Source organism: Elaeis guineensis, chromosome 6 (assembly GCF_000442705.2).
Source record: "Elaeis guineensis isolate ETL-2024a chromosome 6, EG11, whole genome shotgun sequence".
Lineage (NCBI taxonomy): Eukaryota > Viridiplantae > Streptophyta > Magnoliopsida > Arecales > Arecaceae > Elaeis > Elaeis guineensis.
Window position 1 is genome coordinate 2,451,570 of NC_025998.2, and position 23,770 is coordinate 2,475,339.

The 23,770-nt window shown below is 39.6% G+C and overlaps 2 protein-coding genes across 2 annotated transcripts; both read right to left on the reverse strand.

Moving 5' to 3' along the window:
• Positions 1-948: 948 nt before the first annotated feature.
• LOC105047693 (probable protein phosphatase 2C 6) lies at positions 949-8,662 on the reverse strand. Its single transcript, XM_010926737.4, is given in 6 exon segments — positions 949-1,204; positions 1,421-1,762; positions 6,488-6,593; positions 6,696-7,076; positions 7,183-7,418; positions 7,421-8,662. Coding segments are annotated over 5 exon segments (1,497 nt in total). The 5' UTR covers positions 7,857-8,662; the 3' UTR covers positions 949-1,204; positions 1,421-1,424.
• Positions 8,663-14,552: 5,890 nt separating this feature from the next.
• Positions 14,553-20,824, reverse strand: LOC105047692 (U-box domain-containing protein 52). The gene is given in 11 exon segments (XM_019851383.3): positions 14,553-14,807; positions 14,966-15,189; positions 15,192-15,308; positions 15,311-15,749; positions 16,010-16,438; positions 17,117-17,227; positions 17,327-17,663; positions 18,768-18,962; positions 19,045-19,166; positions 20,042-20,154; positions 20,507-20,824. Coding segments are annotated over 11 exon segments (2,355 nt in total). The 5' UTR covers positions 20,706-20,824; the 3' UTR covers positions 14,553-14,738.
• Positions 20,825-23,770: the final 2,946 nt, after the last annotated feature.

A 23,770-nucleotide genomic window follows, 5' to 3' on the forward strand; every position in this document is an offset into this window, starting at 1 on the left:
CATAGGCGCCATATCTTTGACAACAACAGGAAATGCAGTCAAGGCAAATTAGAAGCCAACCAAAAACACATATAACAAAAGATAAACTACTGAAAAAAAGGTTGCACTCTAGGAAAATAATACCCAGATAGCAGTCCAGACCAGAAATCAGAGGTTCCTTTTTCATATATATATATATATATATATATATATATATATATATATATATAAACTTCATGGAAAAGATAAGTAGAAAAGAAGGAAAATATGTGCTATGAGAAGACAACATAATGAAGAAGAAAAACATACCGCCAACAAGGCAGTACTACTTACTTCACAAAATTCCTCAAGAAAAAATTACTTGCCAGCACCACCATTTTTACCCTATAGTAGTTCAGGTGTACATTGCCATCACATGACTCAGCGGAAGAAAAAGAAATTATAAAATTATGCCCACCTGCATAAGAACTATATACCTTGCTACTCTAGAGCAAAAAGATACGCAGACCCAAACCCAAGTATCAAGAGCTAGGTTATGTGTCCAAGGCAGCAGATTTATTTGCTAGCTTGAAGTCCCACATCATATGCTTTTTTCACTCAGTTGATAATCAAAAAAGTCCACCCCATCCGGTAAGGACAGTCTCCTATCAACCTTACCTTCTATCTGAGCAGAAATAAATAGTAACCGACATTGTAACCGCCAAATCATAGACAAGAAAACTCATTGGAAGACTGCAGCTTGGACCTTCTGCTACTCATCCTTGACAGTGCCCAAATATGAAACTTAATTGAAATCTAAGTATTTTGGGCAAAATAGCTTTTGAACTAGAACAACTGGAGCTAGTGAGTTACCGTGAGGAAAATAATGTCCGTTAAGTGAATAAGGTAATATAGCATTTAGGGTATTTAGTAAAATCATCAGTAAAACAGGCCAAGCTACCAGAGGAACAGAGCATAGAAACAGCTAAGTAGACCATAAGTCCCAGGTTTCATCTTTTAATATTTGCATACTGTTCATGGAAGAACTACATGCAGAGCAAGGGGAAAAGTACTAAGACAAAAAAAGAGCAAAAGTAAAACAAGCACCTCACAGAGCCTTGCACTCGGAGGCAGAAGCGAATACAACAAAGTAGATTAACATTGTCCTGAGGGTAGTATAGAATACTTCCCACCACCATTCTTCACCTACAATAGCTCAAATTTACATTGCCAGCACACAGCCCAGCTGAAGAAGAAAGAAATTACAAGATTATTGCCGCTTAGAATTATAAACCCTAGATTGAAAAGATACTATAATAAATACATAGCACAGCCTTAAAAAGCCCAAATGACAAAAACAGATGGGCTAGGCAATGCATTTAAGGCAGTAATTTTCTGGGTAAATTTAAGTCTCAGATCATGTGACTTTCTAACCCAGTTGATCAAATGATGTCCAACCTACCTGGTTAGGTTTTGCTCTTAAACTTCCTTTGACATTTTAGGTCCACCACAATGATAGTGATGTTGTCCTTGCTTCCCTTCTGGAGAGCATGCTTCGACAGGCAGCCTGCAGCTGCTTGAGCTGCAGGATCGGCTTCTTCACCTCTTTGTATGGGAGATGTCGTGACACCATTCTTTTTGTGCCAGCTTAGGATCCGCCTGCGGGCTACATCACAAACCTCTTCATTTGACATAACATCCCATAAGCCATCACTGGCTAGAACAAGGCAATCGTCTTCTTTTGTTCGCGGAACGATTGTTACTTCAGGTACTGGAATAATCCATGGCTTCAAGTAGCGGTCCCCTGCAAACATGCCCATGGATATAAATCTTGTTAAACTTGATGAGCATGCTTATTTATGGTCAAGTGTTGCAAATGCTAGCCCATGTATTCATCAATGCATTTTGTCTTGATCAGAAAAATTGGCAGGCACAACTTTGTAATGGATGATAAATTTTAATGTCATCCGTTCTCCAGAATTAAGGATATTTGATAGCATATGCTTAGCATTTCTATATTATGATATACTTGAAGATAGATGATGGCCGTGTTGATATGCCATTCAGCGGCTTGGTGCAGATAATTGCAGTCTGCTAGTTCAAAGTCACTATAGCATTTTATGATCACAGTTAGAGAGAGTCAGTAATTCGTATTGGGTAATTATTTTTCTTTCAACAGGCAGAAAAACCTATCCATCTGCACTGTAGATGATATATATACCATTGATTTTTATTGCAATGTTATTTATAAACTACAACAAATTGAAAGATTGATATCCAAGTAACATATCAAAGTGATGTTTTCACATGACTGTAGACTTTAATTACTTCAGTTAAGTATGCTCTGAAACATGAATTAGCTACATTCAAACTACCATCAATTAGTTTTTCTAAGCTTTAAATATAACAAGGCCACGAGTAAAATATTCAACAGCAATAGAACAAGAAATCATACTATCATTAATTTTATTAATCACAGATGAGAAAGATTTTCCCCGGGGGGCAAATCAGTCGGGGAGATTAATGCCTCGTATATAGGATGTAGTTTCAGTTACCATGGCATGTAAGGGAGACAGCTCTATTGATGGCCCAAGGTTTTACAGCCACTTGTGCAGATTGTGGTGTGGCGGATGTGCACATTTGATTATATAAATAGGTATTTGGGCTTATGACGGGTTGATTGTCTTGATAACAGCTGCCTGGCTCAGGGCCAAAAAAATGAGGTTAGTTGTAAGCTCTTCTACCTTCAGGCAGATATGAGTATATGTTACACCACATATCATACAGAAAGCATTAGTAGTATTATAATTTCTGAATGCATATAATATAAGTCTGATTCAATTAGCAAAATTTTTTGTTTAGCCATGTATCAGCACAGAGTGGATATTAAGTGCATTTTAAGCCATCAATGCTTGATAACATACAATCCAGCAGGAAGAGGAAAGCACGATGTATGTTAAAAAAAATTGTATAAAGGTGTGAGGTATATAAACCAATGAAATTTTCCGTCCAGAGAACACTTATCCCAGATGTATCATCTATAAATCAGTAAACAACAATAGATTGCTATAATGAAGAATACAGCAATATATAATCTGAATATAGTGTACAGATCATACAGTTCTGCAATGCATCACACAGATAAGCTTAATCAGGATTATGCAACCAGACCATCATAACAGACATGTAATTATAAATGTATCTACTTTAGCCATGTTATGAATGTAATTCATTTTAACTGATATTTGTTATAGTTGATGTGGTAGAAGAAAATAGAGCATGTGGTGAGGATGAACCCCCAAAAAAGGTGAACTTGTCACCATAAAACTTCCCTTCATCTTGATAGTAAATGTGTACATGCAACACACCTGAGAAACAAATGATATATCTCATGGATATCTGACTGTACAGGTAAATACTACATTTGACATTAAGAAATACAAAATCCTGAAAGGAAATTGACTTAAAATGCGAATAATACAAGAAATGGTGGGACATAGCGAATGTGCATTGTAGCTAGGAATAGAAGAGAAGTTAAATTGTCTGATTACATTACAACATCCAAGCATAACTTCTTTAATAGATCACCAAAGAAAAAAAATCCAAAAGAGGAAGAGGTGGGGAGGGTCATTGAAGTGATTTGAGAGTTGATAAATTTAGTAAAAATAGTGACCAGCTAAGATCTCAGGTAGGAATGGGTTAATGTGGCTAACTACAGTGGCCAGGTAATAGTGGTCCTCGAGTGCTTGGAACATTGAGATATGATCAAAGTGATGTTATCAAGAGATATCTGTCATATTTACTTGGATATGATTTAGCAAGTCCAGGAGACTTGCACAGATATTTGTTTTCAGTACAGCAAGTTTGGACTGATGGGGTGCATGTAGGCTGCATACAAGCAGACAATGTAGCAAAAACAAGTGCTATATCTGCATGATATTTGTGATTCAAGTCAACGATGTGGATTCAGATGGTGATATTGAGCATGTCTAATGCAGTTATTCATTCCATTTTTACTAAAGAAGAGTAACTTAGCAAGTTAAGTTGTAAATCGACTGTTGCATTGAAGTTATACACCAATAACTCATATTTGGTGCTCCAGCATGATGAGGAACATAAAAAGAGATTGTCATCCTTTGAGTAGTAGAAGAGTTATTAAGAAACATCTCAAGCTTTCCAACTACCATGTGCAACCAGTGAAGGTATAAAAATAAAAGATTCATAAATTCCTCATCTACATTTGAAGGTTTTTATTTTCCAACCGAAGACAAACAAAAAGGCAATAAAGATGAGGTGGGATCATAAGATCCACTTGGAAGCAAAAAGTAGATCAATCGCTTGACCATTTGTTTTTAAGAGAGCCCACTCAATTCAACACCCCAGGGAGGCAATGAAGGATCGATGCAGTAAGCAATTGTCATAGGAAAAATACGACTAACATAATTATGAAACCACAGAGTTGAAACGGTTAAGGACTGAAGCTCAGCAAAATTTCTCTGGCTGGTCTAAAGAACTGAAAAATTCAACAGCATGAAATACTATGCACTAATCTAACTGCCTAAAAACTTTGAATCTATGGATATGTGTTGGTTGAATTGTCAAATTTGATTGTTTGTTTGCAGATAATCATAATTTCCTTTGAGAGGGTTTATGTTAGAGAGAGAGGAGAGAGAGGAGAGAGAGAGTTAGGAGAAGCTCATAAAGTCTGAATTTCTGACCACATGTTCTTCAGATGCAAACATTCTGATATGAGAAATTAAAGACCTCTTATTTTTGACCAGTGAGCATAAATCCACAATGCTTCTTGAATGAACTGACCTTTTCTCTCTGTCTTTGAAGAAATTATTCTGATTACAACTCAATGTTTAATTATGAAAGCACTTTGGGTAATATCAATGGAACTTGATGGGCAGCTTGGGCAATAAACAATGTATCAGTAGGACAGCTGAATGGAGTTTAGGTAGGATATACTCTAGGAACAAAACATGAGGGAGAACCTAACCACTTTTATTGGTGTCATTAGAATTGCATCTTTCAGAACTCTTGTTATGTCCATGTAAAAAATTCAAATGTGATTTCTGAACTAATAAAACCAACATAAACCCCAGCAAAGCTATTGTTTTAATTATATTTAGTTCATTGTTGTATGAAGAACTTTGCCTTTATTATTTTTATCTTTGATAGATACTCCTGGGCAAGTTACAAGTAAAAGAATGCAGTTTTAGGGCTAGTTGGTATAAAGAATTTGTATGGCGAAGCCTGAAGGATACAGATATTGAACAAGAGGAATAGCAGCTTAAAGTTAAACCTAGTGGTTGTTGGAAAATGTACATTATTTTCACAACTTGAAATTTGTAAAGTCACATTGATTGTCCATCTTCAAGCCAAGATATTTTTGAATATGCTACATGAATATAAAGGAGTGGAAATAAGCTTAGAGGGATATATCTTTATTGCAGGAAATCAGTGAATAACTCCTTTTTTTGATTTTTCAGATAAATAACTATTTAATCTTCCAGTCCAGGGTCCTAACAAAAATTACAGAAGCAGCATTACAATGATGATGACCATGAGAATTAGCAAGAAGTCCGCGGAACATAAAAGTGGCAATATTTGCTGGCTAATATGTCCCATTTGTGACTTGTGAGTTTTGATAAAGTTGTTAGTTGTTGTTAATATTGCCTAAAAGCTTCAAGCAAACTTAGTAGCAGACAGACAGTGATCCTCAAATAAGCCAAGAAAATGCAAGAGACTCCTGATTCCTGATCACTGTTGATATTTTTTCATGCTCTGGAATGTGGGATTCAAGTGACTAGCAGCTAATGGGAACAAATAACATGACACCTGGAAATTCCTATAAATTGTGCAAATAAATTCTACATATGTTCAAACAAACTGCTTAAAGAGAATTTAAATTTGTGCACATTTTTAGATTTGTTGACTAGGTGGCAGTTTGGCCCAAGAAAATCGGTTCACAAAGCAATATCTCACCGGTTTCTTGTTGCTTGTGGATAAATAGCTTAGCTTATTCATTCAAGACGCTGATCTAATTTAGTTAAACAAAATTTTATTCATAAATAACTGCTGATAGATTCAAAGTAATGTGATGATATAGACACAAAACCATCTAACTATGAAGATGCCCTCGTGATTTCCTCTTACTGAAAATGAAGATTTTATACCTAAGAACCTATCACCTTCATCAGAATCAACAAGCACCTTGGTATTGTTTAATACGAACTTTGATAGTTGTGCAGCCACATTTATTTGAAATATTATTTAGGCTCCAAAAAAATAAAAAAGAACATAGTTTTGGCAATGATTGGTAAGTCTCATGACCATTTTCATGCTGTAATCTCCTCATCACCATCCAATTGTATATGTATATTACATATTTAATACATGACCTTTAATGATTGGCTAAACATAATAATGAATTTCCATGTTTAAAAAAAATAAGAGAATGTAATTTTTGTGATGTTTCTTCATGATCACTTATGTTGTTCTCCTACAAAAAAATTATACATACCAATTGAACGTGACATAGCAAGAACACCAAATACACGGTATCCATTCCATTGTATAACCTTGCCCCCCTCTGCTTCAATCCTTGCATACTCATCTTCTCTGTTTGGCTGAAATATTAAAGAAACAATCAATTTTTTGCAGAATTTATAATTTTTTGGCATATACTAGGGGGAAAAAAGCACTACCGAAGCAACAAACACATGCCTTACTTTATGATCCACAGATAGAGACACAGGCTGTTTGCCACGACAAAGGACCGCCCTCGAATCCCCACAGTTTGCAACGATGATGTGTGAAGAACAGATAACAGCAACCACAGCTGTTGATCCAACAGTCTCCGGTGCAATAGGTTCTGATGGTGCACCTAGACAAAGATCGCTGCCCTCCACTGATGCATCAGCTGCACCTCCCACATTCCCTCTGCTAACTTTGCCTCCCACCTCATCATCAACTTTCTGAAAGCAATCAACGAACACTCTCTCCCACTGCTTCTTCCAAGCATCCCCGCTTACTCCTCCCAGACCTTCAGATACATTTCTTAGCCCTTCTACCAGTGCGAGATGAAGTCGATCACGACAGTAGTTAGCAACCTACAATCAGAGGACAAGAGACACAGACAAAAGCTTCAAACCAAGCAACCCCATATGACATCAACAAGTAGAACCTAAGAACTAAAGAAAAGAAGAACTGGATTACCTGGGAACCACCATGACCATCATAGACTCCGAAGAAATGAGCAGGCAAGCTAATCAAACTCGGATCCATCCCATCAACAGCACCATCATTTGTTAGCATCCGGAGCGGGATTTCGAAGAATCCAGGCACCGCCACCACAGCATCCTCCATCTCCGGCCTCCGCCCACAAATGGATACGCAGCCCCAGAGCGGTACGTAATTCGTCAAGAACACGCTCCGCCCACCGCCACTTGCACTGGCCGACCTCCCTGAACCTCTGGTTCGGCGACCGCCGGCAGCACACCCACATTCGCAGTCAAAGCAGGTCCCGCCACAGAGATCGGCGTCCCGGCCTCGGAAGACGGGTCCAAGCTCGAGAACTCGTCAGTGGCACTGGCGATGCTGCTGCTGCTATCGCTGATCGAGCTCCCAACCGATGGCTCCGGTACGACTGAAACGGAATCCTCTTCTTCGCTCCCGTGTACCGTCCGGTCCTCGAGCTCATCCCCATCTCCTCCCTCCTCCATCACCACTACTTGGGCAGCTTCCTCTCGCTCGGCCGGCACATGGTCAGCCATCGTATCGGACAGCAGGGTCGCGGCAGGGTCCGTTATCAGCTGAAGGCAAGCGACCTCTTCGCGGTGCGAATTGCCGGTCCTAAATGGCAAAGCAACAGCCGGAGACATGTCCTCCATCGACTCCTCCCTTTGAGTTCAGCAGCAGCACAGGGGGCAGTAGACTTCTTGGGCTTCAGAGATCATACATCCTGTCATTGCTCCACCACGCCCTCCTCCGCCTCCTCTTCATCACTCTCCAAGGCTCACCAGCCGCAGGTTCAAAAATCTTTGACACGAATATGCAACCGAACCAGATCCGAGAGCTTCCCCTTTATAGAAAGCACGCGACGATGGAAGAAGAAGAAGCCGAGAGTAGTCTAGAAATGGCAGGCAATTCCCCGCTCACTCTAGAAGCAGCAAAAGGATCCAATTATGCATCGATCCTTGAGGGAGGAAATTAATTGGTTGAAAAAATTAGACGGGAAATGGGACGCGAAATTGGAGGCCTTATCGCTTGATACAAGAAAGGGGAAAAGGGGGAAGGATCACAGGAAAGGCTAGCACAAGAGGGGATGCCTTTTGCTATCCGGGTTCCCTGGATCTGAAGGAACACATGATAGCCTCTATAAAAAAACTTAAGGGCGAAAATATATAGGTGGTATTCTGCCTACTTCCCTCTCTGAGCTATCACTTGTCACAGTCGTACAAGGAGATAAGTTAGCAGAGAAGAAGGAAGAAAGGAAAAGAAACGAAACTTGATTAACTCTCTCTACTTCTTCCTTCTCTCTCTATCACACGCACATGGACGCTAGTGAGAGGTATCCGTTCGTTTGTGTTTCAAGAACTCAAGAAAAGAAGAAGAAGCAGGAAGAAAGGAACGTCCACTTCACCCTAGAGAAACAGTAAGAGACAGAGAGGTTCGCTTTTGTTTGGTGGTGACTTGAAAGATGGCAGGAGAGCATTTTTGAGAAGGGAATGAGAAGAGGAGGAGGAGGAGGACAGGTGTCGGGCGATGACGGCATTACGGAAGACATTGATCAACCGTTTATTCCAAACAGCTTCTTATAACATGGGACGCGTTTCGTGTTTCTATTGGTGGGAAATGTGGGACCCGCGCGTAAGCGGTTGGCCGAGGAGAGAACGAAGGGACAGCACGTCATCAAACAGCATGGGTTGGTGGAAGAGAGGCAGCAGCTGGGTTCGAGTAAGGACGATGCGTTTCGGCGCCTTTTCCCTCCCTCGACTGGTCCGGCGATCCGGTTACGTGTTGAAATTACGAGAATGCCCTCGATTTCGCCGAGAGCGATGAACCACTGGACGGACCATGGTCCCTCAATCGTCGCGTTCCCCGGCACCCAGGCTATGACCCACCCGGGGACCTGAGAGCTGGATAGCCGCCTTGATGTCATCCTGGCCATCCGATGACTAGACCTCTGTGGACCCCAGGGGTAGCTGGTGGGCCCTATGGTTCGCTATGCTCGCCAATCATGTCTTGTGCTACACGCTGAATTTTTCACGTTGTCGGCTAATCCGCACTTGGTTCAGCGTATGATTTAATTTTCGGAAGAACCCCAGGATGTAAACTTTATCTTTATTAATTTTATTTTTTAATTTTGCTACCTCTGCCCTATTTTTCAGAAATGAAGGCAATTATCAGTAAACTTTTACAGCATGAGGGCATTGATGCAGTTTATTATTATTTTGTTTTCATTTTTTTCAACAGAAGACACGACAAGAAACTATAATTTGAGTTTGAAATATTTTTAAATTGAAAAATGTTCCTGCCAGTTGACTTAAATGTTATCAACGTGATAAATCTTACCATGAGAAAATCTCGGTCTAATGTAGCATGATGACATAATGAGATACCACCATTCTAGTTTTATCTTTTTAATGGGAAAAATGTGTCAACCGGTTGACTTGCTCCACTGAGGGTGGGTTTACTTTATAGTGGGTTTAGTTTATAGTGGACAGGCCATTCATGAGGCGCGACATCACCACATAAAACGTTTGTAATTGGTTTTCATAGCATGGCTTCTTGCAGGCGTGGCATCAGCCCTCATCAGCCTTTAACTCATCTTTCTTCACCAACATTGTTTGACTTTTTGTCAAATTCCCAAATAGAGAAAAGATTGAAGTTACTCATGACATATGTGACTTGATTATTGTGATAATCTCGGAATGATAGATTATTCAATCACAACATTATTTCTATACCAAATTTGATAACGAAGGCCAATCTCCATCTTCTGCTATGTCTTACCAATTGCAGGATACATTTTCTCCGTCCAGGTACTGGGGTGTTCTATCTCTATTTCAACTATATTATTCTTCATCTCCTAAAATCATATGGGCATCTTCTCCATGCAGAGCAATTAAAATAAAATTTTGATGCTTCTATCATCCCTTGTATAGTTGCAGCATCTTTTGTCATTCATGGTTCTTGGGGTGGGCCTTTGCTTGCCAGAGAAAAATTATTAGATTGCCCTTCAGTGTCTTTCGTCGAGCTAAGCTTGATTGGGTGTGTAAGCTGTTGCCTCAAGCCTCGAATATTTTTATTTTTTGTGACTTTGCAACTATAATTTTTGATTGCATAAGGCACTATCACAATATCATGAGTAACTCTTTGCTTCTTTACTTGAGGTATTGGTTTCAATCTCTTTCATATTTTTTTTTTTCATGTGCACCATGAGGCAAACTAAGTGGATCGTCTAGCCCATAAGACTTTGGTTGGTGATTTTAGTTGTTATTCATGGTCTGATTTTGGTTCGCATTGTCAGTTATTACCTCAGATTGATGCTCATGAGATATCCTTTTTACATGGCACTTAATTTGGGATACCGGCTAAGAATGGCCTGCAATGACTTCTGCATTTTCATGTCTCTCCCAGTTTACTTGGTGGCCTGTCGGTTTCTTGATAGTTTCTGCTCTTTTCTTCCTTTTTCTTTATGGGAATATCAAAGCTACGGTTTGCTTGGGTAGTTAATTTTCAACTAAGAAAGGCAAGCGGGAGGCTACTGAAGAAGTTTCAAATAACTAGCTAGATACAGGATTTTACTTTTTATTCTTGCCAGTGAACTCATGATCTCTATGTTTCTCACATCTGCTTCATATCTTCTTTGCCGACTCACAGATAGAGTCTATACTTGTTTTACAATTCCCTTGTACGTTTGTATCAAAGATGCTATCTTATTTTGAAATATTCCGATACACATCCACTATCTACTATTTTATCATGCTCAGTACTACCTCCAAACTACATATTTTTATAGCAGTATGCTGGTCATGAGATTTTACTGGACGAAAGAACGACGCCAGCACTTTATTTGCCTGTCCGCTTTACAAGCATCAGTTCCCAGTTATCAAATGTTCACCTGCATTTCTGTTCTCAAGCAATCCATTGTGGGCTTTATATCTTCTATATTTCATAGATGCTATGTTTTCGTTCACCCACTTAGTTTTTATAATCCTTATAGTGTCAAAATGTATCTTCCGACCATGTGCTGTTGTTGTAATCTCTTAATTTTGCTTCCTGTAATGGGCTACCATGTTCTTCTCATGGTAGCTTGTTTTTGACATTCTGTACTGTATCTATATTTCTCAGTATAAATAAAGTTTCTGTATTACTATAAAAATATAATAATAATAATAATAATAATAAAAAGCCACAATCCGGCGGGCTGGTATCCATTGTAATTCTGTGGACTAGCAGGGGCATGCCGAAAAGAGGAAACGACTTCCATGTAATAACATGGACGACGGCGAGCTGACGGGAGTTTCGAGGCGAGGGGGCATGTGCTTTCCATGGGCGGAGCAAAGAAAGAGGATTGAGACCACCTACCGAAGGCCACGCGTCCCCCCGAACCCGACAGCCCTCACGGGAACCCCGCCACGCGTCGCGCCCTCCCCATGCTGACACTTTGACCTGCCCCTCACCCTCTAATCAAAAACCGAGGCTGCGTGTCGTGCCACCACTCCATCTTTCGGTTGGAAAACGACGGGTGGGATTCCTCCATGCCCTCTACCCCACGCTAGAAAAACGGAAGATATTTTGGCTACGATTCATGTGATGCAGATATCTTTAGTTATTCCAGTCCTGGTGATATCCCAGCATCAGGCTTTATGTATGCATATATCGTTACATTAACAGCAAGAAATATGTCATCCTCCATCCGAGTGTCAGGTTTTCTGGCGTCTTTCTTTATTTTTTTCCTTTAAAGAACTGTGGATGTTAGTATTATTTTTACGCAGGGAGTGTGGGTGGGGCCACAGAGTGCATGATGAAAAGGAAAGGAGAGGAGAGGAAAGGGAGGGGTGCATGCAGAGCAAGATCTTCGGGGATGCAGACAACGTGGAGGGGCTGAATTCGTATCCATGTATGGAAAGAGAATCAGAAAAGGCAAGGGAAAAATATTTGATTCGATATGTAGCCTGATGCAACAGTTTGGGTTGATGAATGACTTGTCATGAGAGGATGAATGATTTGTCTCACGAGGTTGCCCAATTACTGGGGTCACCGTTTCTATTATGGTTATAGTCCAATACTGATGTGGATTGGTGACCAATCAAACTAGCCGGCTTGATCAGCCGACCAAATCGTTCAACTTAATCCTCTGGTCAGATCGTTCGACCAAATTGTCAAACTAATAATGAGGACCAAGCCAGCTGACTAACAATGGCAGACTACATGTTCTGATTCAGATGATTAAAGCCCATTAAGAGGAGTGGTTAATATCCATGCGTTCATGAGACATAATATAAATATAGTTTGTCCTGCATCGTTGAGCGGTTATTGCACATTCAAACAATTATTACACGTCCAATGAATATAATGTATCCACTCTTTTCAAAAAAAAAAAAAAAACTCTATGCCCGCTCTTTTATATATGCAAGATTCAGGGGACCTCCACGTATACCTTTTTTCTGTCTTACTTACATTCTACACAACTCTATCAAATCTCTACTATTTCCTCAAATTCGATTTGATTTAAGTATTGGGAGATCTCCAATCGAATCAAGTCCGACAACCTACCGTGTTTATTCTTTATTTACATGTTGGATCTTTACCTTCATGCAGCCGGCCCAAGCAAATCAACTCGGGCAAAATTAACGACTCACTGTATGTTACTTCATCCAATTCCATCCAATCAAATTTTGGCAGCAACAACGACCATGGGTCTTCCGGAGGAAAAAAAAAAGAGGGGGGTGGGGGGGGTGTGAAGAAATTTGACAGGATGCATGCAAAGCTTAAGCACCAAAGGCAAATCTGTTACCTAATTTTTTTTAATCATATGAGATTGCAGATAATAATTGTCTCTACTCGTTCTTATTTTTAATTGCTTTGCTTCCACGCCAACGTTCAAAAACTCAGAACTGAACTTCTAGTATAATGTTGTTTCCGCTTGACTTAATTACTGTGTAGATTGAAATTATTATCGATAGACTGATTGTTACCTTTCAAATAATTGGACATGAAAACATCCTCACAAGTGTTGTATGTCAAGCCTGGACTTGCTGTGCAAATAGCAGATTCATTCGTATATTGGTTCTAGACATATCTAGCATCCAAACAATATCAAGGATCCAAGAAAAAGAAAAATAGAAAATCTTATAATGAGAATATGGGAAATTAATCACGGCTATGCTATGAATGTGATCAAATTTCTCTGACCATGCTTTTATTTCAAGAACGGGACCGATGTTGTCCTTCCAGGAATGACCATCAAAATTAAGAAAGAAGCAATCAACCATACATGATTGCGTTCTAGGATTACAGGTTAAGCTTTCGGCGAGAGTACAGTAATTGTTTTCCACGTGCTCTGCTTGTTTTTCTTGCCAGGATAAATAAAAGCTTCGGAAACAAGGGCTCTCAATTTTGTTTAGTTCTTCTTCTTCTTCTTCTTCTTCTTTTGCCTTGAAATTTTGTTGCGTTTAAATAAGTTTTTGTCCAATCCTGTTCTTCTTACATATTCTAAGTTCAGTTTAAGTCTAGAAATGTGTGCCATGAAGGACTAAGTCATGTGCATGGTGCTTTGCAAGTCACCTCATTTGAGCTTCCAAGACACTGCTGCCATTGATTATTATACCCATATCAATGCCATGAAGTATTTTATTTTCGGTGCTGTTCATCGATAATTTGATTCATAATCTTTTTCCTGTCCTCTGGAAGTGGTTTGTCTTCATGTTTTTCCATGGCCATTTGGCTGCATACCCGCATTAACTGAGTCAAAATTGCATTTTGCCAGGGCAAATTGGTGGCGAGCAGCACAGGTTGAAGGGTGCTATTTAGGCCACTGCAAAGTAGAAACTCACTTTCTACCATGGATTTGCAAGCCATTCTGGGATCTTTGGATATGAGAAATTATTGATTAGAATGATTCTACCACATATATCTTGGACTATGTGCTAAGAAGCCATCATATCATCTATTATTGGCAAAAGATACATTATTATCCAAACTTAATTTAAAATTTTTAATAAAATTTTTTTTACTGGTAATCATGCATGATTGGCCAGCTAACACATAATTTCTCCTGGGACACACCATCATATATTTTATAGTATGTAAAAATCTATCATGTATTATAGATGGGCCTGAAGTGCAAGTAAATTTCCATCTGGCACGACCTAATTAACACCACTTGTATTTCCTCTCAATAAAGGGTGCTTGGAAAGCTTCCAGGAACCAGCTAATTACTAACCCTTTCAATTCCGCCTAGCAACAAAAAAATGATGGACGTTTTGTGCATCATTTGCATGCATATAATCGTTCTTAGTCTCGACTTGGCCCAAATAACTCTTCTAGGAAACAGTCTCAGATCTCAAGGCTGTCACAATGCAAACATTCTTTTCATTTCCTTTAACAAGGGAGGAAACAACAACAATATATTAAATTCTATAACACATTGATTCCACATCTCACCAAAACATCGAGTTATTACTACCCAATTAATCTGCACACACCCCACCTGCCTCGTTCCTTCTGCGCCAGCCTGCTCTCCCAGCTCAACCTGCATCCCGTCAGCTCTCCAGCGTGTCCATCATCGACCTCCATGGCGTATCCACGCTTGAAGCGCTAATAACCTTCTCCTGGTTCATCAAAACATAAAACAAAGACCAATATTTAATTAGCTCTCTCTCCCCGCGGCATTATCTATGATAGAAATAAGTTATTAATATCTGGATAATTTCGACGAGTTCTAATTGGTCGTGGCCGTTATGGTCGTTGATATCAGTTAATTATCAACCTCATTGATCACCGATCGTGCTCGTGGTTGCGGGCCGCTATAATTGCAGAAACTGGTGCTGCCACCGCCGAAACTGCCCGAGCTTTGAGTGGCCTCGTAGGCATGTCCGAGATTCCTCAGCCGGTTGAGCTCGGGCAAAATGACCGTGCCGAGATCGGGCCGGTCCTTCCTCCTCAGCTCCACGCACTTGAGCGCAAGCTTCGCGAACCCGAGAGCCTCCTCCACGGCCAGTCGGGAACCGAGGGGTCCAGCATCTCTGGGAAGGTTCCCCTCTCGATGGACTTCTCGACATGGTGGCTGAGGCCCATGGCGGGCTTTGCGGTGATGATCTGGAGGAGCATCACCCGAGCGAGTATATGTCCGACTTGATCCCGAGCATCCCGGTCTGCTGGTACTCCGGGTCGATGTAGCAGAAGGTCCCGGCGGTGGAGGTCATCCGGTACTGGGTCACGGTGTTGGCGACGGATGGGGGGACGAGCCTCGCGAGGCCCACGTCGCTGATCTTGCTAACGTAGTTGCGGTCCAGGAGGATGTTGGCGGGCTTGAGGTCGCGGTGGACGAGGGGCTCGGGCTTGCTCTGGTGCAGGAAGAGCAGCCCGGTTGCTATCTCCGCGGCGATCTTGAACCGAACATTCCATGGGATGGGAGGGGTGTTGCCTCGCCGGAATAACCGGTCCTCCAGGCTTCCGTTGTCCATGTACTCGTAGACGAGGCAGCCGTATTCAGGGCAGGCACCCAGGAGCAAGACCATGTTGGGATGCCTCATGCAGCTCAGCACCTCAACCTACACACATCGGTCATCAGTGAAGTGAGTTGCATGATGAGAGGAACGAATAGGATTTAATGCATGCAGCATAAGAATTACACTTCCATGGGTAGCTATTGTTGCATAACAACCTAGTATTTGTAGTGGAAGAAATAATTTCTCAGAGAGGAGCACAATGATGGAGAGCCGATTCATGAAGTATGAAGAAGGATTTATGAAACCAGATCCTTGATGGTTGGAATAAGTCATTTTTTATCAGTTATATGTGTCATAGCTACCTCTTGCTGGAATTGCTGCCTCCCCTGGGCTGCATCTGGTCTTAAAACCTTTATGGCGACTGGCGTGTGATCCAGAGAGGCTTTGTATACGGGTCCATATCCACCTTCACCAATCTTCAGGTTCTCCGAGAAGTAATCGGTGGCGATCTCGATTTCTTCGATGCCGTACTTCCTGTAACGGACATCATGGTGGGCCAGAGCATCCAACGCTTTCATCTTCTCATCCGCTTCGCGTTTGGCCTTCATCTCTGCGTTCAGCCTCTTCTGTGCCTCCAGCATCGCGATCCTCTGTGCTGCCTCAGCTGCTTCAAGGGCGGCTTTGGCCTTCGCTTTCTCCATTTCGGCGAGTGCAAGGGCTGCCTCCTCTGCATGCCTTGCTTCCTCGAACTTTCGGGCCTCTTCCATCTTCCATTGGTGAAGCTCTTTAGCCTATAAAAAAGACAATTGATGCTTAAAAAAACCAGGCAGACTGTAGCTAGCTCTTTTCAAGATTTATCTGAAGCATTAGCTCTAGATTTTCTATTCTTGCATCGGATTTCTCCTTTTAGTCCCATGACCGTTAAAAATAGAAAATTTGTTAGTAGGAAGCTTAAGTTATAATGGCCTGGTCTCAACTTTATGCTCCAGAATTCACACAGGTTGTAGGTAGATGTGTCAATTAGGATTAAATTTGGTGTAATAGAGTTAGCAGTGAGCTTTCTTTTCTTGCAACAAGTTTTTCTGTTTACTACTCCCGTATATGTGACATATAAATTTCTTTCATTAGCTCTCTTTTTGCTAGTTCCACATTTGTTATTAAGTAAGCTCATGAGTCGTGCCAAAAATATCAGCTCTAGATTTTTCTATTTGTTGCAACAGCTTCCTCGCTTCCAAAATTTAAGTCCCATTTAATTGAAAAAATTGTTCATTGGAAATTGAACTTAACAAATGTTTGAATCTCATTTGGAGCATTATCATTAGATTTTTTTTGTTGCGCCAAATAGATGTTAGGGTATTAGCAGTAGGCTTTCTAATTTTGCATTAACTCTCTCTCTTTTGGTAATCCCACATTTGTGACATGTAAGAAATTTGATCAATGGGAACTTATAGATGGTTCAATATTCCAACCTTCTGTTTAGCTGAGATTGCTTCCTTGCAGGCATTGCTGTACATGTCCATAGTCTGCTTCAGCTCAAGCCTCAGCCTTCTCATTTCAGCCTCCAAATCTCGCTGAGTTGACTGGACATTGACAATAATAAGAATTAACTCACTTATGCATCGAAGAAAGATGCTGAAAGCATCAAAGCATTTGAACCCGATTACTGTTGAAGTACTTACACTGGAGTTAGGGGAGTAGGATCCTCTGGGGCTATCAGACAAGTTAGAAGAGAGCTCTATGGAGTCACCAAAGTCTATGGATTGGAAACCGGTGCTCCCATGGGAATCCGTATCCTCTGCAAAGGAGTCACGGGAGTAACTGGAAGGCCTCGGCGGGCGCTGAGAGGCTTCACTAAACTCAAGCAACATTTGCACAGGTGCAGTCCTGGCCCCGGAGAGGGGCCGTGCAGGTGCTTTCATAAAATCAGCGTTCTTCTCAAAAGACCACCTTTCTGGCACAGCTGATGGGCCTGCTGGTGGAAGTGACCCTCTATAATTTGCTCTTGCGAATGGGGTTCTGAAGTTGTTTGTCAAAGCACAGATGTAAACAATTGTAAGTGACTTGTTCCAGCAAAAAACTCTTCACACTTTTATGTTGCTCAAGTTTGATGAAAGAATGGTTAATGTAATTAAACACCAAAAAGAGTAATTTATATAGTCTATGGACTATGGAACACTTCAAGAGTCTGATTTAAGAAATTCTGGAGGAATTATTATCAGAACCTTGCAGTTCCTTTTCTGATCTGCACACAAGACAATTCATGTTCTGTCTGATGCAGTTTGATCCATATTTTATTAGCTGTAAAAAGTTCAACACTAGCATTAAGTGAATTGAAGGAAGGCAAACTGAAGCTAAACATTTTCGCATCATAATGGTCACTAATGTAGAGAGCTGAACAGATTGATAAATATGAGTTTATACAGACAGGAATATTGAAGACAATTCACAAATCTATACTGTATACATAGTTATTAGAAATTAACATATTGTACTTCTCCATTAGTCAAAAATTGTGGTTTGCCATCTGATTTTCTATTCTGTACAACACAACCCAATTCTCACGCATTTCATGAAATAGTTTGCATTTTGAGAAAGGATAGGTACACAATAATGGATACTCAAATAAATGATTCATGGAATATAACTCTTTTGGGCACGGATGATTGATATGCAGAGTATAACTCTGTTTAGTTCTAAATTTATCATAAGTTTGGTTCTTGCAATAAAAAGATTTTTTGAGTCAAAAAAAAAAAAAAAAGATATTAAAGTCATAAACGAAAATTTTAAATTCCTCTGTCTAGAAAATGCACATTGTTCTGGGCATTCATATCTGGTTCTTGCATCAATATCTCAAAAAAGGATTTAGGAATTTGAAAAATCAACATCAGCTAGCATCAGAATATAGTACTGAGAGAAGATCTTTTGTAAATAAAAATCTTACAAAAACCCCTTCTCCACTTGCATGCGGGTGTTATCTATATTCAATGATAAATTATGAAAACAATCTGAATAATTTTGAAATCATTCCGATACTTTGCACGTATGCAGCATCAAAACGCTTCATTTTAACAGTAGAGTGAAAACATCATTAGATGAACAAGTAGTTCCTTATGGACTTACTTGACTGCATCATCATGGTCAGGATGGTAATGCACACTACCCAGGTTTGATGATGGTTGCCTATGCTGTAAGGATGCAGTACTTGCTTTTGCTGATCTGACTGTTACTGGCTTCCCTTTGGATATGACATACACGGAACAAAACTCTGGCGCTGATTTAATTAAGCTAGTGGGCACATCCGGGTTCCTAAATTTTCTGCGGTGGAACCAGAGCTTCACTTCCATTTAGAGTTTCACAGAGCACAATTTATTCCACACTGCATATGAGAGAAACTTACTTGGTGAGCGCATTTCTATTGGAGCTACCAACAACAATATTGTGGATGTGGTTTGCAGTGAGGTAGTCGACGATTGCCTTTGAGACATCGATGTCATCCAAGACCACCTCCTTCATCTGCACCTGAAAACAAGAGCAATTCATGTGAGATCACTGCTACCAATGGCAATTTTTTTTTCTTTTATTATTTATTTTTTAAGTGATTCATTCATGTCACAGTGGGGGTTTTGGCTGACTCCTGCCGGTCTGTTGATAGGAATCAACATGTACATAATATACACCTAACAAAAACAGGAAAGATGTCTTAGGCTCTGCTTAGCCAAATCAAGGCACCACCAGTGCTGCAATAATATAGCACTGGTTTGTTAGTTGTTTCTCAATACATTCAGCTCAGGCCTAACATACTCAACTAATCTGAAACTAAACCAAAGAAATCTAATCTGAAATAATTTTTTGCCAGTTTTATTTGATGCTGTTGCCCTCAAACCGCTCTGTAGTACATAGGCATCAGCTATTTACAAAGTTCTGTCCTGCAAAAGTAGAACAAGGAATAACAAAAGATGAAATATAGAGTGGAAACTCTTTTTCTTCATATCGGAACCAGGATGGATAAATTAAATTTGGGCCGCACTATTCTTTGTCTGGTATTACTCATACCACAATGATAATCCACTGTTTTTTTCCCTTATTCTTATTTCTTTTTTTGTTTTTTTTATGTAACAAGCGATTTTTCCTTTTCTAGTGAAGCACATATTAGAATAAAGTGGACGTATGGAATCCAAATTTTTCCTTAACAAAGTTTTTCTCTATCAAATATTAAATGAAACATTGAAGTATAGGCAGTGAAACAATTGGACACTTGTAAAATGTTAATTACGCATAGTTTCCACCAAAACTAATCCAATTGCTTTTAAAGAAGAAAATTTTATAAACCACATTATTTTCCAATAGTAATGGTGATAGTTCAATTGATATCAGGGCATAGATCAAAGACTTACCCCTTTGCGAGCACAAAATCCCTTAAATGGAATGAACAGTTGTTGCATCTCAGCTTCTATCTGCTCTCGGTTTGCCTCGGAGGTGGCTTCACCCGTAGCAAATCCAAATCCATCTATAGCGAATTAGAACAATAACCAAACCGATGAAAGATGATGCTAAAAACGATAAATAGGATGACGTAGTGCGTGAAAGAATGAATGCACAAAGATTGTGCGTATAAATACGTGATCACAGCAATCATAAGTACAAATATCAAGGCATTATGCCAACTTCTTGAATCCGGCCGTCACTCGCTGAGGTTTTTCCTATTTAGGACTCCCTTTCTTTCTCTTTTTTTTTTCAAGCTTTTCGATATTCTTTTTCACAGGGTCCATCCATGTATGTATATATATCATGTTCTATAAGAAGCATGCAGAATTTTTTTTGATTCCATGTACGACCAGATATGAGGGAGGGGTACCTACAGTTCTTGCACCTGACGTGAACGAGAACGATGGTTTCGTTTTTGACGAGGAGATGGTCGACGGTCCATTTCACCGCCTGCTGGCTATTCTTGTCCCTGTCGACAGCCACCGCTGTCAACGTGGCCGACGTGGGGAGCCGGTTATTGTCATCGACCGCTGCAGCTGGGTGCTGTGGATGCGAGGGCCACATCATGTGCATTTTTGGGAAGCAATGGAGAGAAAGGAGAGAGAGAGAGAGAGTATGGGAAGGGAAGGAACCTCCTTGCTTCTCCTCCTCTTCCTCCCCCCTCAGGCGGGCCGAGGGGCCACGAGAACAAATTTGCCCAAACACCTTGGGCACCAACGGAGGCTACGTTTTTTATAGGGCTTTGGCCGTTTTGACCAATGTTGAGGCCGTCCGGGCCTCTCCCTCAGCATGACGCGTATTATGGCCAACGGGACCGATGATTTGCACCGTTTGAGGTGTCACCAGGGTTGACCGATCCTGCCCTCGCGGCGCGCCGTGTTTGGTGCGTGTTCTGCGCTGCAGAGCGCTGTATATCTCTCGATTGCGACGACGTAGCGAAGATCAAGGAGTGCACCACCCTCTGCGATGCAAAACAAACTCTTCTGAACTCCGCGTCCAGCATTCACTGCAACACCCTCTTTTTTAAAGATGAACAACGGCAATCCATCTCTACGATAAATGATATGGGAGCTACCCAGCCCTCCGCAGAACACGCCTCCCAAAGAATGCCAACCCGTACGAACGCTCATAAGTACACTGGATCGTCTACGCCACCTTCGCCTACACAAACAGCTTCGTCATACTTCGGACCCACATCCTGCTCACGACATCCAGACCTTACATAATTTTTTTTGGTAGAAGACCCTACATAATTTGGATAGACTTCAGCTCGCAAGGCTCCAAATCAGGAGCAGCATCTAAGGTGTGATTCACACGTGGCTCCAATTACACGTGGGGTTGCATCTCTTTTACTCCTCAAACCAGTTAGGGTTGGCGCGGACAAGAATTGTCCTTCATGGTATCCACTCCGCCGGATTGTTTCAAGGAGAAAGATTTTGTACACCGCACACCATTCAATCATATTAGAATACGTAATGCATTTGAAAATAAGATAAATATTTAATATTATTCAATTTTATTTTTTAAAATTTTAATAAAAAAATATTTTTTTATAAAATAAAAAAAATATTATTATTTTCTGATGTTTTGTATGATTTTTCATGAATATATATATATGACATTCTAAATCATATATATGATTTTTTGTGTATTTATTATATCTTGAGCAATATATATTTATTTACAGAAAGATATATATATTCACAAAATTAAAATCACATAAGATATTATTCATGATGTCATATATATATTTATAAGAAGTCATATATATTGTTCATGATGTAATATATATTCACTAAAAGCCATATAAGACATTAATAAATCATATATTGTCACGTCCCCGATCCGAGATTGTGAATCGAGGGTCATGGTAACCGCCGAATACTCATAGAAAACTCTTCCTATAAGCATGCAAGGCATCTTATCATGTTATCTTAAAATAACAGCGGAATAATTAGACAATAATTTAAATCTAAAATATAACGATCTAAATTTTTTCTTTAATATCTCAATAAATTCAACAACGATTCATAGGCTTTACATCAAATTCAATAAGCTTTTTAACCTAAAATAAAAATATGGAGATTCTGCTTCTGGTCACTCTTCCATTCATATCTTGTATCATCTTAATTCCTCAACATCTGTAAAAACAGTAAAATAAAAGGTAATGAGCTAGACAGCCTAGTAAGCAATGATCATTTTTCGACAGATTTAATCAGGCATTTAAGTAAATAATCATTCATAGAAAATAAGCATATAGAGTTCATCAATTTGAAATCAATTTCAATTATGCAACATAATTCATGCCAAATTCATTTTTTTTTCAAAAATTCAAGTTTCTTTCCAGATTTCAATTTCTTTTGTTCTTCAATTCTTTTCGTCAACCATAAGCTATGACCATATTTTTCTGTGGCAGGGTCATAACACCGCGTATCATCTTGCGGTGAGCTGCGAATCATCTGGCAGCAAAGTCCTTCGGAACCGCTGGTCTCTCTGCGGTTTGTCGCTGATCTCTTTGCGACGTAAATCCTCAGGATAAATCAATTGCCAACGTATATGCCCCCATTGGTAGGGTCCTTTACATAGTCAGATTGTCAATTCATAATGTTTCTTATATCATAATTCTTCATAAATCATATTTCATATTCTAATTTTGATAATAAAACATAAAATCATGTAGTATCGAAATCAATCAATATAATGCATCATGGAATCAATATGTTCAATCATGCTTCATCATAACATTTCAAATAAGATATTTTCATAACAAAGTATCATTAATCCAATTCATGCATCGTTTCACAAATCATGTCAGAAAAATACATTATAATTTATCGATAAATCTAAAAAAAGTGAAACATTACTTACTTCGAACGTATTCCAATAAATCCACATAATTCTATAAATTTTCTTTCAAAAATTTTGTTCGTAGATCATATCGCGATATCCAATGATCAAACATCCACAATCCTATACAGAATCAATTTCAATAATTAGAAAGAATACGAATACCATATTTCAACGGTTTAGATTGGGTCCGATCATCTAATTTCATCTAATCAAAATCTAATTTGGACCTAAACAATCCAAATTTGACTATCAGATCAAATCGGATAAGAAGTGATAGGACCGAAGTTTCTTCATCGATTTCATAAAATCAAGTGGAGAGAGAAAATCAGAGGAGAGAGAATTCATGAAGTACAATTCGAATTGATCAGATGACACAATCCAACATTACGATTGATCCAATATCTCGAGTGATGAAATCAACATACTCAAATCATGATTAAATCGGGATCATGGATAATTAAATTGATAAATATCAGATCTGATCAAGGTAAGTAGCAGTACACTGCCCGACAATCATGGATCAAGGTTCTTCATTAGAATCAGATCAGGACTATTAAAAAAAAAATTTTCATTCACTAACCTTGTTAGAGAGAGAATCAATCAAGAGAAAGAATATTTTAGAGAGAGAAAACTCATCTTGAATTCTTCAGATAATATGATTCAACAAATCCTGATCGATCAGATCAAATCATGCTAAAATTATCATATAGATAATTTAATAAAATCATGAAAAATAAAATCTTAAAAATACCTAATCTGATCAAAGTGGATGTCGGTGTACCATCCGA